Source organism: Gavia stellata, chromosome 10, assembly GCF_030936135.1.
Source record: "Gavia stellata isolate bGavSte3 chromosome 10, bGavSte3.hap2, whole genome shotgun sequence".
NCBI classification, from domain to species: domain Eukaryota; kingdom Metazoa; phylum Chordata; class Aves; order Gaviiformes; family Gaviidae; genus Gavia; species Gavia stellata.
The window spans coordinates 34,845,140-34,862,188 of NC_082603.1; the positions used below are offsets into that span (position 1 = coordinate 34,845,140).

At 41.7% G+C, this 17,049-nt stretch overlaps 1 protein-coding gene across 1 annotated transcript in view; it reads left to right on the top strand.

Annotated features, from left to right (window-relative positions):
* MIER1 (MIER1 transcriptional regulator) overlaps positions 1-17,049 on the top strand; it is a 40,863-nt gene that overhangs the window by 6,231 nt on the left and 17,583 nt on the right. The window contains exons 2-3 of the mRNA XM_059821676.1: positions 10,694-10,718; positions 12,250-12,395. Of these exons, the coding sequence (XP_059677659.1) occupies positions 10,694-10,718; positions 12,250-12,395 (171 nt within the window). The remainder of the gene's footprint in view (positions 1-10,693; positions 10,719-12,249; positions 12,396-17,049) is intronic.

A 17,049-nucleotide genomic window follows, 5' to 3' on the forward strand; every position in this document is an offset into this window, starting at 1 on the left:
CGTTGTTCGTCTGTCCTGCCATGTCTTCCCCCAGACTTTCAAGGTGCTATTTCCTCTTGCTGGAGGCTACTCCTTCTACAGCAAGTGTGGCAGAAAGGAAAACATGACAGCGTCTCTCTTCAGAAGCCTGTAAGTTTGTACAGATTCACTTTGGGTGCACCTTCACTTTGTTGCTCCTGCTGTGGCGTTATAACCTCTGCCAGAAGTGTGGAGCAGATAGCAGGCTGGGGAAAGTTAAATCACCTCAGGGAGAGTCATCACCCAACATCCGTCAGCCTTCTCTGTGCCCCTGAATCACCGTTTTGTTTGTTTTTTTAAAAGTAGCAGATGCTACTTTTAACAATATCCACATTAACAATATTCCCTGTGAAATACTGTGTATCATCTGCTTCCCCCTTCCAGTCTCTTCCTGGTGGAAGAGATTTAGGTAGATTGATACAGGACTGAGTCAACTGCGTTAAAACCCAACCTGTGTTCTTGCCAGTTAAGCACTCTGAAACTGATCAGGCAATTTCTTCAGAAAAACTGAAGCTGAATTTTTTTAGGTTTTTTTTATCATGTAGTAATAAACAAAACCAAACCTTACCCACTGTATTTCTCAGAAGAAGCAGGCCGAGGAGAGGAAAGTGAGCAAACACATAGTTTTTCAGGACTACCTGCAAAATCCCAAAACTCAGGATTATGAGATAATTAGGGGTGGAAGGGACCTCAGGAGGTCTCTGGTCCAGCCTGCTCACAGCAGGGTCTGCTCTGATGTCAGGCCAGCTTGCTCAGGGCTGTCTCCAGTCTGGTCTCGAAAACCTCCAAGGAAAGAGGCTGGGCAACCTGTTCTAATGCTTGGCTGCCCTCGTGGGGGAAAAAATCGACTTTATAAACTCTTAAGTGGAATCAAGACTAGGAAGGGAATGGCCAAGTCAGGGGGCCTTTGTTAAGGTGGTAGTTTCAAAGCTTAGATGTACACGTTTGAGATCTGTCAGCTGGAACATTGCATTCGATCTCTGTGTTCTGGAAATACAAGAATTTTCTCATTTAGCAAACAAATTAAAAAATAATCCCTGTATATAAAAGCTTACATTTCATGTGCAGAAGGGCTTGGATGTCACTGTAGTTTTGGCTGTAGAAGTGTTCACAGGTCAAACCATTAAATGAGGGACAGGAGTTTTGGTTTGGTGGGTTTTTTCTTCGATATGTTGCTCGTTTCTTTCCAAGGTAAAAATGAGGCAAACCCTTCTCTGACACTTAGGTTATTTTGATATACAGCACAGGGAGAGAGGGGCGGGCTGGAACTGCAAGCCTTCCACTGAAATACCCGTTCATGAAAAGGGAGATGTGCCCTCTTGAGTAAAGGACATTCTTTGCCATTTTAACTAGTCGTTTTCTCCAGGCCATCATTTAGCTTAGCTCACTGGAGAATTTATTAAATGGCTGCCACAATCACTTCTTAAGACTTCAACAGTTCATGCGTGGGTCTTACAAAATTTCTTAGCTGATGAGCTCCTGTTCTCAAATAATTTGAACTTCAGGGTGTACAAAGTTAGTTTCTAAACCTTGTGTATTCAAAACTTCAGTTTTCATGCAGTCTTTGAATATTATCCACATAACTGTGTATCTGCATTTTGGGAATAAATGTGACTTAGAGAATCAGAATCATTTAGGTTGGAAAAGACCTTTAAGATCATCATGATCATACGTTATGAACAGAATATGTATTACTACTTGCATATCAGTAATTTAATTAGTTTGCTTAGTGAAATGTAGCTTTAGTATACGTGTATGTGGCTTCAGCATCACTTGTGAGGTAACTACATGTGTTCTCTACCCAGTGCTCATTCTTGGTGGTGTTAGAAAATAGGTAACTCTGTTGCGTTTTAAGGTTTGGTTTCCAGTTAATATTGAAGTTTTCTGTGCCCCAAATTTTGATAAAGCAAGCCGCTGCAACCCAGAAGTTAACTCTGGTATTTTCCTGTAGCAGAGCTCAAAAGAGCTGAGCATCAGCTTGATGAATTTGTCAGGCTTATTGCTATCAATATAAACAAAATTTAATTTTAGTTTTTAAATGTTTTAGGTAACATTTAAGGAGCTATTAAAGATAACTGAGTAAATTTGAACAGAATATATATTTGTCATTGTCTTATAGAGACTGCAGGTACTGCTTATTTTAAGATGTTTCGTTACTAATCGATTATATTGAACAGCATGAAAGATGTTAGCAATTACAACAGCAGTTCTGTAGGTAGGAGTGAAACTGTGTAGTGCCCTGTCAGTTCTGTTCAGGTGTTTCTTCGCAGGCTGTAGGAGAAATGTAAAGAGAAAACTCAGTGCATTACTTCCACAGCTTCCGCATTTTGGAGTATTCCGGTCTAAGCAGCTATGAAGCGTTGGAATGAGACATGAAAATCTCCTGCCAGCCTGCAGAAATGGGCATTGCCTGGAAGCATACCTCTGCTTCTGAACTAATGGGTTCAAAAATAAGTTGTGCAAAACTGATGTCTCCAGAAGGCTGTTTGTATTAAATAAACCTGTTGTGATGCCATTTCAGTTTTACCATTTAACTTCCATCACAAATTATAGTAATACAGACATCCCAAAGTCCACAGAGTTTTTGTTGTCAGAGTACCACTGTATTTTTCTGTGTCTGATATGTGTCTGCTGGGTTCATCACTTGACAGTCCAAAGGTGTCTGAAAGACTGGCCAATTTCAGTTCTGTTTATTCCCATATCCATACACCGGAGAATGTATTTGATACAATCTTTTGGCTTGGTTGTTGCTGCAAGTGTTGCTAACCTTCTGAAAACACCTACTCTGCATGTCTTTCCCAAGACTCCTAAAAATACATGTGGAATAAAAACAGTGGCAGATTCTTTTAGTGCCACCCAAGCCTGCTGTTCAGTTGCTCAATGTCCTTTCTTTTTCTCTTTACTGTGAGGCTTGTATTCTTCATATCTCACAACTGGTACTTCCTTCAAGTTGCTCATCTGGAGCATTAACAAAGGTGCTCAACAGTGTATCCATAGAGCAGAACTCCCTTACAGAATCACTAAGGTTGGAAAAGACCTGTAAGATCATCAAGTCCAACCATCAACCAAAAAAAAACCCACCACCATGCCCATTAAGCCATGTCCCACTTAGTCGCTTGAGGTTTTTCCTAGTTGTCCATGAGTTAGGAGTTCATGAATGATTTTTTTCATTCTTTTGAACCCACAACAAATGTTCACTGTTGTCTTTTCTGATGGTGTTATGCATAAAACTGTGTATTGTAAATATGCCATAGTTTTTCTTTACTGGGCCTTGGATACCATTATCTTTTTATAGGTAGCAGCTCTTTGTTCCCATGAGTGCCCTTGAGGCAGAAAAGTGCTGCAGCAATTCAGAGATGTACAAAGCAGAAAATGAAAAGCCACTGAAGAACAGGGGTATCCTTTTTTTGCAGGAATTGCTGTTATATTGACATCCCATAGCTTAGGACTTAAGATCTGATGATACCAATGTAGCTATATGATTTTTAACTACTGCCAGGAAATGCCAGCAGATGCCCTCAAAGCCTCTGTTTTACCCTGGCCAGAGTCGTGATCACTTGGAGGCAAGGAAATAGGACTGAATAATCCAGAATTGCAGTAATTGTCTTGAAACAACTCTTTAATCATAGATGCTCTTTCACCTTACGTGTAATGCTAACAGGTTACAACTGAAGGGGTTACTCCTGCTCTCCTGCCACACACCTTTCTCCATGTGTCTAAGCTTCAGACTCGTGCTCTAGGTTGTTTGCAACATGTCTGGGAATTGCAAAGGCCCAAGATGAAGTACTTTGGCTCACTGATAGGATGGAAAAGTAGTGTTAGTTTTCTTTGAGATTGGTTTGGTGAACCAGCACGTGCTGCAGCTTCCTGATGGCTGGACCTGGCACAAGTGGCAGAAGCACATGGAGTAGTGGGAAGAGGTCAGACTACTACTTTTGGCGGCAGCTGGCCATTGATATGGATGAAATGTAATGTGACACTGCATCTAGCTAGAAATAGAAGGCAGAAAATTATTAGCAGTGCATCACTTAGACTAGAAATGTATGAAATGCAGAGATGATAATCCACAAACTAGGACAGACTAGGTAGATATGGTAGACAAAGCTTGGAAGAAAGGAATAGAGACCCAGAGGCTGTTCTCCCAAAAGAAGAGTGAACTAGAACCTCTCAAGGAATGTATCCATTCTGTGAGGTAGCCTGAAACGGATTTGATGTTTCTGGAGGTGATGGGGTTTTTGCAGATTTTCTGGTTGGGGTTTGTATTTTTTTTCCCTTCCACAGACTAGGATTGTACTGGGTATATATTTTGGAGTTGTTTAAAAGTCTTGGGGGTCATTCTGAGCTCTAGAGGCATTGCCGTATTTTAGCAACGCTTTTGAGACTGTGAAGGAGGTGATTGCTTTAGCAGTATTTCAGCCCATAGGGAAGGCTGTTTGCTTTCTTGAGCTGTCATGCCTTCTCCATACTATTTTAGAATACTGAAAGCTGAACTTTGTTTCTTAAAGTGTGCTTGACTTTTATGAGATATTTTTATGCCACACTATGGTTTTATGTCCACTCCCAACAGGAAAACGCTTCATTATGGTAGGCTCCACAGCAATATATATTGGAGCATTTGGTTACAGAATTGGTGAAGTTGGAAGGGACATCTGGAGATAATCAAGACTAACCCATTGCTCAAAGCAGGGTCAGCTACAGCAGGTTGCCCGGGACCGTTGCCAGTCTGGTTTTGTATACCTCCAAGGCGGACACCGCAACCTCGCTGGGCAACGTGTTCCCATGTTTCATCACTCTTACAGTGAAAAAAGCTTTTCCTTATGTTTAAATGTATTTCAGTTTGTGCCTATTGACTCTTTGTCACTGGATGCCATTGAGAAGAGACTTGCTTAGTCTTCTGTACGCCCTTCCATCAGATATTTCTGCACGTGGATCAGATCCTCCTGAGCCATCTCTTCTCCAGGCTGAACAGGTCAGGCTCGCCCAGCCTCTCCTCCTATGTCAGATGATCCACTCCCTCAGTCACCTTTGTGGCCCCTTGCTGGAGTCGCTTCATTCTGTCCATGTCTCCCCTGAAATTGGAGAGCCCAGCGCTGGACACAGTACAGCTCCGAGGATAAGGACCTGGGGGTCCTGGTGGACACCGGGTTGGCCCTGAGCCAGCCATGTGTTCCTGTGACAAAGAAGTCCCCCCAGCACCCTGGGCTGCGTTCAGAGCACTGCCAGCGGGTCAAGGGAGGTGATCCTGCCCCCCTCCTCAGCCCTGGGGCACACACCTGGAGCGCTGGGTCCAGGGCTGGGCTCCCCAGGACGGGAGAGACATGGATGGACTGGAGCGAGTCCAGCAAAGGCTGCAAAGACCCCTGAGAGTCTGGAGCAGCTGAGATGTGAGGAAGGGCTGGGAGAGCTGGGGCTGCTCAGCCTGGAGAGGAGAGGGCTCCAGGGGGGGTGAGTTCTCCTTGGGTACAGATGTCTGATGGGAGAGTAGAGCCGAGGGAGGCAGAGCCCTCTCAGCACTGCCCAGGGACAGGGGAAGAGACAATGGGCTCGCACTGAAAATCAGGAAATGTCAGTTAAACAGTAAAAAAAAAAAATTTTTTTTTTTTTTTTAGTTAAGGGTGATCAGAAACTAGATCAGCTTGTCCAGGGAGGTTGGGGAGTCTCCACCCCTGGGGGTATATAAAATCTCTCTGGATGAGACCCTCAGCAGCAGTTATAGGTGCCTATACTAGGTCATTCCCCCATAGGTGAAGGACTTCGCCTTCCTCTGTTGAACTTCATGAGGTTCCTTTTCTGCAGCCTGTTGAGAGCCCTCTAACTGGCAGCACGCTTGTCTGCTGTATCCACCGCTCCTCCCAGTGTTGTGTTGGCTGCAACCATGCTGAGGGTGTGCTCTGTCCCGTCGTCCGGGTCCCTAATGAAGGTCTTGGACCGTATTGGCCCCAGCCTCAACCCCTGGGCTCTGCCCCCTGCACCGACCTCCAGCTGGACTTCGCCGCTTGTCACAGCCCTTTGAGCTGGGCTGTTCAGCCCGTTTTCCATCTGCATCCCCGCTTCTCCAGGCTGTGCTTCGTCAGTTTGCCTGTGAGGGTGTTACGGGAGATGGTGTGGAAAGCCTTGCTGAAGTGAAGGCAAGGAGTGTCCCCTGCATGCTCCCCTCATCCACCACGCCAGTCTTCTCATCGAGGAAGGCTCTCAGGCTGGTCAGGCATGATTTCCCGTTTGTAAATCCATGCTGACTGCTCCCATCACCTCCTTGTCCTTCTCTGTGTTTGCTCCATCACCTACCCAGAAGTGGAGGTGAGGCTGTCCAGCCAGTAGTTCTCTGGATCCTTGTCCTTGAAGATGGGAATGATGCCTTTTCCATCCTGAAAACTTGTAAAGCGTGACAGAAACTTCAAGTGGGACTGAAACAACAGGCTCCAACATTTATATATAAATCTCATAAAAATCTATGCACATGTACATAAACCCATGCAAGGTATATATGAATCCAAAGGATGCTGCATGGCTTCAGGGCAGAGGCTAGAGCGGACCCGGTTCTGCTTGTTGAGGATTTCAACATAGGAAACTCGCTCTTCCAAATTGAGGTGGGGAGTTGGTTGCTCCCCTTTACATAAGGCTCACGGACCAACAGGCCTCCTACAGGTCTTTCTGGCTGTTGGCACATCCTGAACGCTGGCTGAAAGCAAAGCTGTGCTTTTGAGGTTGGGTTTTTCTCCCCCCGTGAGGACAGAGCTGCTGCTGTTCCACCATGCTAGATCCTGTTTGCTTGAACTCACGCTCTCCTTAATTCGCGGTAAAGTGATTGCTACCTTTCCCTCGGAACCCCTACCCTATCTGGTGGTGCTGTAACGAAAGCAGAGTCTAAGCTATTTTTGCTTTTCCACAAGTGCTCTTCTGCTTTGAGTCACAGTTACTTTTCTGGACACAAACATAATCGTACCATGACCCTCTTCTCACTGACCTCCCTGATTTCTTCCGTTCTGGAGGCACTGCTCTCTGATGCTCCTGTTATCCCTTGTTTATACGCTCTTTTTTCCTTCCTTTCCTTCTGACTTAAGGCCTTTCCCCAGAACTTTCCTTCGCAGGTTGGGCTGGGGGAAAGCAGGTGAAACGGCAAGGCTCTCGCGTGGGCCAGCCAGAATTCCCCAGTGGATTACCACTGCAAAGCCGAGACTAGCACTACTGGTCTATAAATGCATAAACTGTTTCCCAGCTGAGACCCCCCTTGAAATGCCTCTGTTACATCAAAAAATAACCGGGGAGGCGGGGAGTGGTTATTTAGCCTTAACAGTAGCGTTAGTACTAGGTTAGAGAAACTGGCCATGAGTAAGTGCAGGTTGTATCGTGGAAAGAGGGGTTTTTTGCCAACGGGAGTGTTAGCTTGTGTAAAAGCCTTCCAATAACGATGCGTTTTAATGGTTGGGCAGAAAGAACGCTTTTAAGATGGCATTTGCAGAATTTATTGTTTACCAAGTAACACGTTTTATCCCTCAGAATAGATTATCTTCAGGGCTTTTTAGGACATTAAATCCAGCTCTCTGTTCCAATGAAGAGTCATTTCTGGAATAATCTTTCATCGTAAGTCATGGGCATACTTTTTCCCTTCTTATCTTTACCAGCTCTGGTTCTGCTTTCCTCTTTCCATTTCAGAGCAACTCGGTATTCAAGGCACTCGATTTTGGTGAGAGCAGTCTGTGTTGTAATGATGAGTCATTATTTGCATGCTGCAGATAGCTGGATGCAAAGTACACCACTACTGCTGTGCCAGGTCAATACTGTGTTACAAGGGGACCGCGGGATTCCAGAGACCCTCGCGTGAGGATGGGGTTTCCGCAGCTTGCTTCCCGGTCTCGGTTGAGGCTGGATGTATTTGCAGAGGACTTCATACCCTGGCAGAGGCTGCCCCGTAATGAGGATGGGAAAGCTGCACCTCGACTTCTGCACAACCCGCAGACCGTACAGCAGTGTCTCTGCGCTGCCCTGGTGAATCGCTTACCATTGCTGTTTTGCTTCCGCTAGATCGTTGCAGTTAATATGAGCGGTTTAGCTCCAAGTTGCTTTTCTGCTATGCCCTCTTTGGGTGATAAAGGTTCCTCTTGCTGCTAGTGGCGGCTATAATCTGCGTTAGCGATGCTCATTTCTTTCGTATTTGTTATGAGAGAATTATTGAGGAAGACTTAGTCTTTAAAACTTTCTAAGATACATCTTACTGATATTTGTCTCTATTATTTTTTCCTTGCGCTGAACATGCAGTATTGTCTACCTTATTCACAGTATTGTCTGCCAGAAACAAAGAGTTTGAATTTGTTTGATTTCCCACCTGTGATTGCCACAATAAATATGCTAAGAATTTGTTAATTTGCACTAATGATTGTGTATTACATACTACGCATTACCGAGTTTTGCAAGTTTATCAGACAAACAAAACATACCAAATAGAGATCAGTCATTGCTGGCTGACTTTGATATGCGACGTTAGCTCAGTATATGCTAGTGATACTGTATGCTGGAATTTGTTAAGATAATCTTTGCAAAGAAAGATTTTTCAGCTGTAGTCATTAGCGAAACTTCCTATGGCGTTGTGCAACATTTTGCAAAAATGTTTTTAGTGCTTGTCGGCTTAACATGAGTCTACTTAATTGTGCAGATGTGATTTCTCTTGGCTTTTTTGTGCAGTACTGCCTTTTAGAGCTAATACTGCCCAAAAAGCTGTTTCTTGCAAGTCAGCAGTGATACTGGGCATAAACTAAAAACATTTGGATGTTAGTAAGTATGGGAAAAATAGACTGTAGTGTCTCCACCTGAAGACAGTGTATGTATTCTATATTTTCTTTAGGCTGTACGATGTTAGGAGAGCAAAACTTCTTGTCTACTGTATCTTCTATCCACCCTTCAGGCAAATTCACGATGTGTTTTTACCTCTGTATGCTGCTTTCTGCTTGACAGAGGCAAATATATTTTGAGTTTTCATTTGTGCATTGTAGACTCTGGTAAAATGTAGGCAGACATGTAAGTGAATTTTGGTCATTGATTCCTAAGAAGGTGTATTTCTTCTCGCTTTGAAGAGCTGCTAATGTAAAAGAGCTTTATAATTACACGGAATTTTTTACATTTTAGGTTTTGCTTCGCTACGTAGCTAGGCCAGGTGTCTTGGGTGGAAGTGGCTTGTGCAAGTGACTGCTTGGCCTTACGAGATGAAGTCAAGGAGAAGGAAAATGCTTTAGAAAATCTTGTAATAATAGTACAAGTTTTTACTTGAGTTTAAATTTACCAGTTTCTAACATAATATCTTGATTTAATTTTTTTGCATACAATTCTGGATGTACAGATTTTGCAATTCCAGTAGGAGTACAGTCTCGATACAGTATTACGCATACACACAAGCATCTACCGTGAATGTGCAAACTGAAGTTTTCCAGATTATTTCGTGGCCAAATGCAGGCGGTTTTTCATGAAGACAGCATTGTATATTATGTCATGCATAATATCCGCAATACCAAACAATATCTCCGTTTCCAGAAGGTGGCAGGGAAAGGGGTACTGCAGCTCTCTGAAGTGAAAAGCCAGTCTTCCTAACGTTGAAAAAACCACTTCATTAGGTCTGTTCCTGAAAATAGTTGAAACATTTGCTTGAATTTTCAAAACAAATGAGGTTTGCATGTTTGACATGCAAATTTCACCCCAGGAGGTTAAAGATTGACAAAGTTATAAGCAAGGGAAAGCAGAATTTTATGAAAGACGACGTTTGTTCTGATGATAAACGTAAGGTTACCAAATATGGTAGGCCAGAGGATGTCTCTGTTACACAAAGGATGTTGTGGGAGTCTCATTTTTTCCCTGTATTTCAAAAAATATATTTGTTTTGTAGTCTGTGATCATATTAATTGGTGCATAAACGTACTGGGGAAGAAAGTCTGGCTTGCAACATGATTTTTTGTTGTTTTTCTTTGTTGTTTTTCTTTTTTTCTCACAGCTGGGTCAGAGATTAAGATTAAATTGCTTTTTCCTTTGGTTCTATGAGGAATTCTCGTTGTGGTTTGTGATTACTTTTAAAAAGTGTGTACCTGAATTTAAATAGAACAGGGAATTTGTGCATTGCATAGCATGCCGTTTCAAATAGGAAGAATAATTTCTCTTAAACTGTGCTTCCACCGTCAATGTAATCTGGCACGTACCTTGGTTGTGGAAAAGCGGCTTTGATACACGGAGTTAGAGCGGAGCTGGATCTGTTAAAAACTAACCTATCACTACTGTTAGTTTTCAGGTTTGTATCGGCACAAAGGAAGAATTGGAAATGAGCAGATAGAGATGGAGAGAAAGTAGCATTGCCCATCTGGCAGTAGCACCGATTTGTGCCATACTGAGCTGCCTGTGGAATTGTAATACTATTTTCGGAATGAATCATTTAGCTTTATTTTATACCTTCATCGACTCAATTATTGCTTCACAAAATGGGCAGTTCTTCCAATTATTCTTGCTGAAATAGGGCAGCAATATTGATACATAAAGGAGAAAAAGAATACTATTTACCCTAAATTGCTTCAGCTTGTTTGTGGTGCTTTATTTGTAAAAACATTATTTGCAGTAACTTGCTTTGTATCAGATGAATTATTGAATTGAGTTTGTACAGGTTCAACATAGAAAAAATAATTTCCTGTGTTTTCTTTTTTAGCCTTCTGTTGAGTCTTCAAGCCCAGGTAAATATTTTTAATATTTCCTAAACTTGTGAGGGAAGAGGGCACCCTTGAAAAATTATTTTTGCTGGTCTCTTCCAGTTAGCAATTTAAGGATATAATTTGATGAATAGGTTGATGGCAGTACTGGTTTAAGCAGTCACTGCTTTTTTCCAGTCTGTACCAGCACCAGTTTCTAAATGGTAAAATACACTGGGGAAATAGGATTCTTGTCTTTGCAAAAGCTGCACGGACACGTGTTTGGGAATGCGGACGTCCTAAGGAGCACAATGTCAGTGGATGCTGGGGACACGGAAGATACTACTTCACCCAGTAATACAGTTACCATCCCTCTAGCCATGGCTACCCGCTGGCCTTAGAACTAAACAGAGTCAAAAATTATGTTTTAATGCATAATAGCATCAAGAACAAAAGCATCAAGAAAAGCAGTATTTTCTTACCTCATTGAATTACTAAAAATGAGGGGTTTCATCACTTCTGTTTTTAAAGCTGGTTATGTTCTGATATTCTGGTATCCCAGAATTACGGGCTATCTAGTAGTCATCCTAAGTGTAAATTACGAATATCTGGGGTTTTTTGGTTCACTTTCGTACCACTGTACTTAGTGTTATTTATTTCCACGGTTTTTGGCATCCTACTAGTGGAAGAGCTTTCCACTAGTTACTTTAGCTGGACTGCCGTTGTCTCTTGAGCTCTTATTTCTTTCAGAAACATAATCAGTTGCTTTAACACTTCAAACTACAAAGTATAGTTAACCTTAACCCTTTTAGTCAACCCCTCCCTCTTGCACCCTCTTAGCGTGGGTATACTCTTCAGGCTTTGGAAAATGAAATTTGAATTGTCCGCGGAGACAAGGGGAAAAATGTTAGCAGAGTTAGAATTAGAAATCAGGTATTGCTGAATTACATAAAAATGCTGCATCTGCCAAACCATTCATCCATTCGTTTATTTTTCATTGTCATAAAATATAACCAGACTTCTTTACAAAGAACTGTCAAAAAAATGCATGGGGAAAAATAACTAAGGATTCTGCATCGTAAATAAAATCTACATAACTCTGAAGCTTACTTTAAATTTTGGAAAAGTCCTTAGACTCTCTTTGTAGCTGTAAACAAGAAAGCTTCCAAAGAATAAAGGAAACCACTTCCCCGGAGTTTATGTTTTATGAGTATTTCTGCTCCCAGTGGAAGTCTTGATTCAGGCAGGTTTATGATTATTTAGGAATTAAGCCTTCAAAAACTGAGCATTTTACAAACATTTAACTAGGGGCCCGACATCCAGATATATAGTACTTTGAGAACTAGCTAGTTAAACAGTATCTCCTGGTTCCTTTTTCCATGATCTCTTACTACCTAAAGGACAGCTTTCACTGTCCTCTGAATAATGAGATTGGCTTTCCCTAAGATTGAGGGATTTTGAAGATATTTTAATTTCTGAGTATAATCTGAGTATTAAAATGTCACCAAAATAAAAAAATTAAACTCTGCGAGGCCATGATCTAACTAAAAACATTCTTTAAAATGTTTTCTATCAGGAGGTTCAGCAACATCTGATGACCATGAATTTGATCCATCAGCTGATATGCTGGTGCATGACTTTGATGATGAACGGACATTAGAAGAGGAGGAAATGATGGAAGGAGAAACAAACTTCAGTTCTGAAATAGAGGATCTTAACAGGGTAGGTAGCCTTAAGTAGTCATAAAACATAACCACAGCCCACAGTCTCACACAAAACATATGCAGGTTTTTTCCCTTATATTTGGAATTTAAAAAAAAACACCCCTAAAACACTAATAGGCAAATAATATAGACGGTGGAAAGAGGCTGAGCTAAATTTGCAGTTCTCAAAAGTTGGGAAAAGGAAACTTAAATACTTAGTAATGTATAACGCTGTGCTTGTTTAGTTTCTTTTTGCATATATGTGCTGGTATAGGATTTGCATTCTAGAGCTAATATAAGTTAAAGTATGCTCTCACTAAACTTGTATATTCCAGTGTTACTATTTTCTAAAGCGCTTGCACTTGATTAGTGCATATAAATCTTGATTTAAAAAAAAAAATCCCATAATTTTACATTTCTTTTGCATTTTTATATAAACATTTGTATAATACTTCAATGGAGCATATAGGAGTGTCTTCATTTTTAAGACAGAGGAAATGGAGATGCGGATGAAGTGATATGCTCAAAGCAGAGAATTGTCAGCAGAGGAGGGATCAGAACTCACAATTATTGTTAATAGTGATAAATAAATCTTAAAATGTGTATCTTCTGAAATAATTGCATATAAGATTTATTTGGCATTTTGAGGTTATGCTGTCACTTATTTATTGTTTTAAATTACTTCTCAGGCAGGAGTAATATTCTTAAATTACAAACTAGGTTCATTATAAATGCAGAGTAATTTAGATACTGTCTGTGACCTCATTGGCTGAAAAGGCTTCCAGAACAGATCATTAATGATTCTCGGATGCATATTCGATGTACAAATCCTATTTAGCATAAGTGATTATGCCAATATGACTTTAAATTAATTTAGTGCATTTAATCTACATTTCTGGTGTAAATGAGAATGTCTTTCTGGTAATTTCAGGTTTGATATTAAATGGTAAACATAAAGATAAATAAATAGTTTGTGAATCTAAATATGCTTCACCTAGATTAAATGAGAAATGGAGCTCCACGTGTATGTCATGTGGTTTTAAGTTGAAAATAGGGGGTTTTCCCCTCATATTTTGTGAAGAGTCAACATCTGGTTGTGTAGTTCTATCACCGCATTACAGTGCTTCCTTTATAACTGTATTTCAGCCGTCAGTGTATTCCCTCATACCTTGGTTGTCGGGGCTGCAAGTTTAGAATTTCTCTCTGTGTCAGCTCCTTCGTGTTCGGGGCGGTGGGCGGTGGCGTAACGTAGATTCACGTTGCTCCGTGTGCTGCTCTTCTCTGCGGGATGCTTTTACAGACTGGCAGAGAATCTTGCGGCCAGTTTGCACGTGTATTGCAGCCGGGGCTGTTACCGAGTTGGAGATGCTTCCATGCCAGCAGGATCTCGCTAGAGACCTGTGGTTACTTCTAGTTGTGGGATAGCAGGCTGCACATCAAGGCTTACTTTTATCTCTTTCTTTCAGTCATGGGTGATAGGCAATCCAAATCTCAAAACTGTTGGCAAGACAAGTGCTGTCCTGTCTTTTTCTTTCCCCCCGACGTTTACGCGTATTATTCCAGATTTCCCCCAGGCTGTGAATGTGCCTGATTTACTAGTTCAGCTCCTTCAGAGACGAGGTGGCAGTCAGGTTTTGCAAAAGAATTTTTGAACCTTAATGATTTTACTCCTGACTGTCATAAAAATTACACCTTCCTCTGAGGGTGAGGATCTTTTCTAGTCATTGGTTGAAACTGGTGACTCTGTAATGCGTTAGTACTGCAGGTTGAGCAGCATCCTGCATTTGTCTGTGCAAGTACGTGTATACATTTTTGTCTAAATGGCAGTAGCGTATCTGGAGATTTGAAGTCCCCCTTCTGCATTGACGCTCTGTCTGGAAAGAATAAATGACCAGGCCCCAGCAAGCTGCAGAAACTCAACCGCCTCCTACTCGTAGCTAAGCTGACTGCACAAAGCATCGGCTGGAGGGGGTGTGACACGGAGGATTTGACGAGCGCGAGGCCAAGTTCTTCACCTTTGTGCTGCCCTGTCTGTGGGCAGAGCGCTACTGGGTGCTGTGTGCTGGCTTCCTGGGTGCCTCTGGGACGGGGTGAGCATTGCCAGGGTGCTGTGTGTGGTGCCTCCCTGCATTACTTACAGATTTTTGAGCCTTTGACTCCCTCTCTTTTTCCATTTGTTGTTCCTTATAATCACTTGGTTTCTCCTTCTGTGGTCCCCCTTTTCAGGGAGGGCTCTCGGGTTTTCTTAGGGTTATGCATCAGCATCCTCTTGTCTTTAAATCAGAGAACCACACATGGAAGCATGCGGCGTTTCTCCCAAATACTCTTCCAGCCCCTAGCAGGGTGCAGTTCAGGCACGTATGAAAAAGAGGTTGTCTCTTCATCTGTAATGCCTGTCAGTCTTATTTTTCCTCCTCCCGTGGATTTGTCCATTTGATTTTTAACCTCTGTAAACCTTGTGTCCACGAGGCATGTGGCAATGTTGCACAGTTCATTTAGTGCGAGAAACATGTTTGGTTTTTCAGCTCTGTTCTGTGTTCATTTCAGTGGTTGCCCCGAGCTCTTCAATGAGAAGAGCGTACAGTCATTTATATTTGCCTTCTCTGTGCTGCTTATGATACAATTCTCTGTTATCTCACTCCCCCTCCCTTACCTCTACTCCAGATGCATGAGTTATAATCCATTTCTCGTTATTAAGCATCTTCCACACAAGACATTTCTATGTCTCTGATAGTCCTTGTTACTTTTTTAACATTTTCTATTTTTGCAATATCCTGAAGCAATACAGAAATTACGATTTGTGTTTTTCTTGGAGAGTTGCTGGCCCTTGGAGATTTTGAATTGTCATGGACTATTTGAAGTTAAGAGGCTCTACCTAAGAAAAATGTTCTAAATACAATACCACTTTCCTAGGTAACATATAGTAAGTAATATGACTGTTACATAGTTCACACATACCTATGAATTGCAGTAAAAGTTCTTTTTAATTCTCAGTCTATCTACAAATGGGATAGTGCTTAATGCAAGTGTATTACTTTCCAAAATGTACTGGAAAACATTTGTTTGGATAATTACAAATAGGATTTTTCTGATAGCTGTACTGTCAGGTTTTAATTAAGATCACAGTCCTGTCATGTTGTCTGTATCAGTAAAATATTAATTCCCCACTTCTAAGAGTTCTTTCCCTAAAATGAGACGACAGGGACCGAGAGGTCAAGAGGGAAGGTGAGGACATTAGGTCCCCAAGGTCTGCATCTACTGTCTATATAGCTTAACCAAAGAGTGACCTGTAAGTGGTAGAATGGCTTAGTTCTTTGAAGTAAAATAAACTAAAATACACAGACAACGAGTACTAGTAACCCCTGTGTTACTCTTATTTTTACACAGCAGAACTAACTACACTTGCCTTTTGCAATTGGTATTGTTAGGATGTTTCCAGAAACTGGAGATGTGTTGGTCAGTTGAAGGCCCTTAGGGAATGAGTTCATTGGAGGAAGTCTAAGGTCGGCCAATAACTTAAAAAATCTGATTATCGGACGAGATGTACATTACATACTAAGAGGAAATATTTAGAGCAAGCAGACACCTCTAAATAATCAACAAAGGATTTGATCTTGTGAGAGGGATAATTTTAAAATGCTCTCTGAAAGTTTCTGCTCTGAAAAATCTCATTAGGGATGCCATATACTGCCCCTGAAGGCTGGCTACTGAGGTATTAAAGGTAATGAAGTAAGTAATTTGCAGACACGGCAATTAATAATTTTTATTAACAAAGCGAATGCAATTGATAACAGTTTGGGAGCCACTAAATTTGAGAACCAACTGTATCATTTGAAACTTCTCTTCAGAGTGGACCAGCATAAAGGTTTTTAAATGTGCACATATTTTAGCAGATTTGCTTCCAACTGTGGGTGGTTTTGTAGACAACTAGCTTAAAATGTATATGAATCTGTAAACATTATTGCTATGTTTACCTGGCTATCAGGTGATCCTGAACATAAGGTGATCCCTCACCCCCATCCAACCCCTCATTTTTTGTTTTGCCCAGAAAGGTGAGAGGTACAGAGAGACGGAGAGGTGCTTTTTTGGTGTAATTTTGTATTCAAAGCCAGGGTTGTAGAACTGTATGGAATTGTCCCCGTGGCGCAGCTCCCCAAACGACGATTTAATTCCATGTTCAAGCCAGGTACTGCAAATTCTGGTCCTTATTCTGCTGAATTCTTGGAGACACTGCAGAAATCACTGCCTTGCACTATGACAAGTTCCTGCCTGCAAAAAACTGTCAGTATTTTAGCTGTCTGTGTGAAGCAGTTGCCGCTGACACACGTTTTATCTGTTTTTTCCACAAATATCTACAAAATACTATATTTTTTTCAGGTAGTTTTGGGGCGGTAAGGGAAATACCAATATATATTTCAATAAGGAGCGTGTTTGCTCCATGTAGTGAAGGGGTATGGTGTAACCAGATGTAACCTGCAACGTTGCAGTGCTTGTCTTTTGGTCAAATAGCAGTAGGCAAGTACCAAGGGAGGGATGGGGCATACCGCCCTTTGGTGCCCTTTTAACAAGCTTTATGGCCCCTTTGAGAGATTGTTGGTCCGTGAGGTCTGCTGTAAGTTTATAAAGGACTGGGAAATAAAATGTTCCCCTGCGTAAAAAACCCACACATTTTT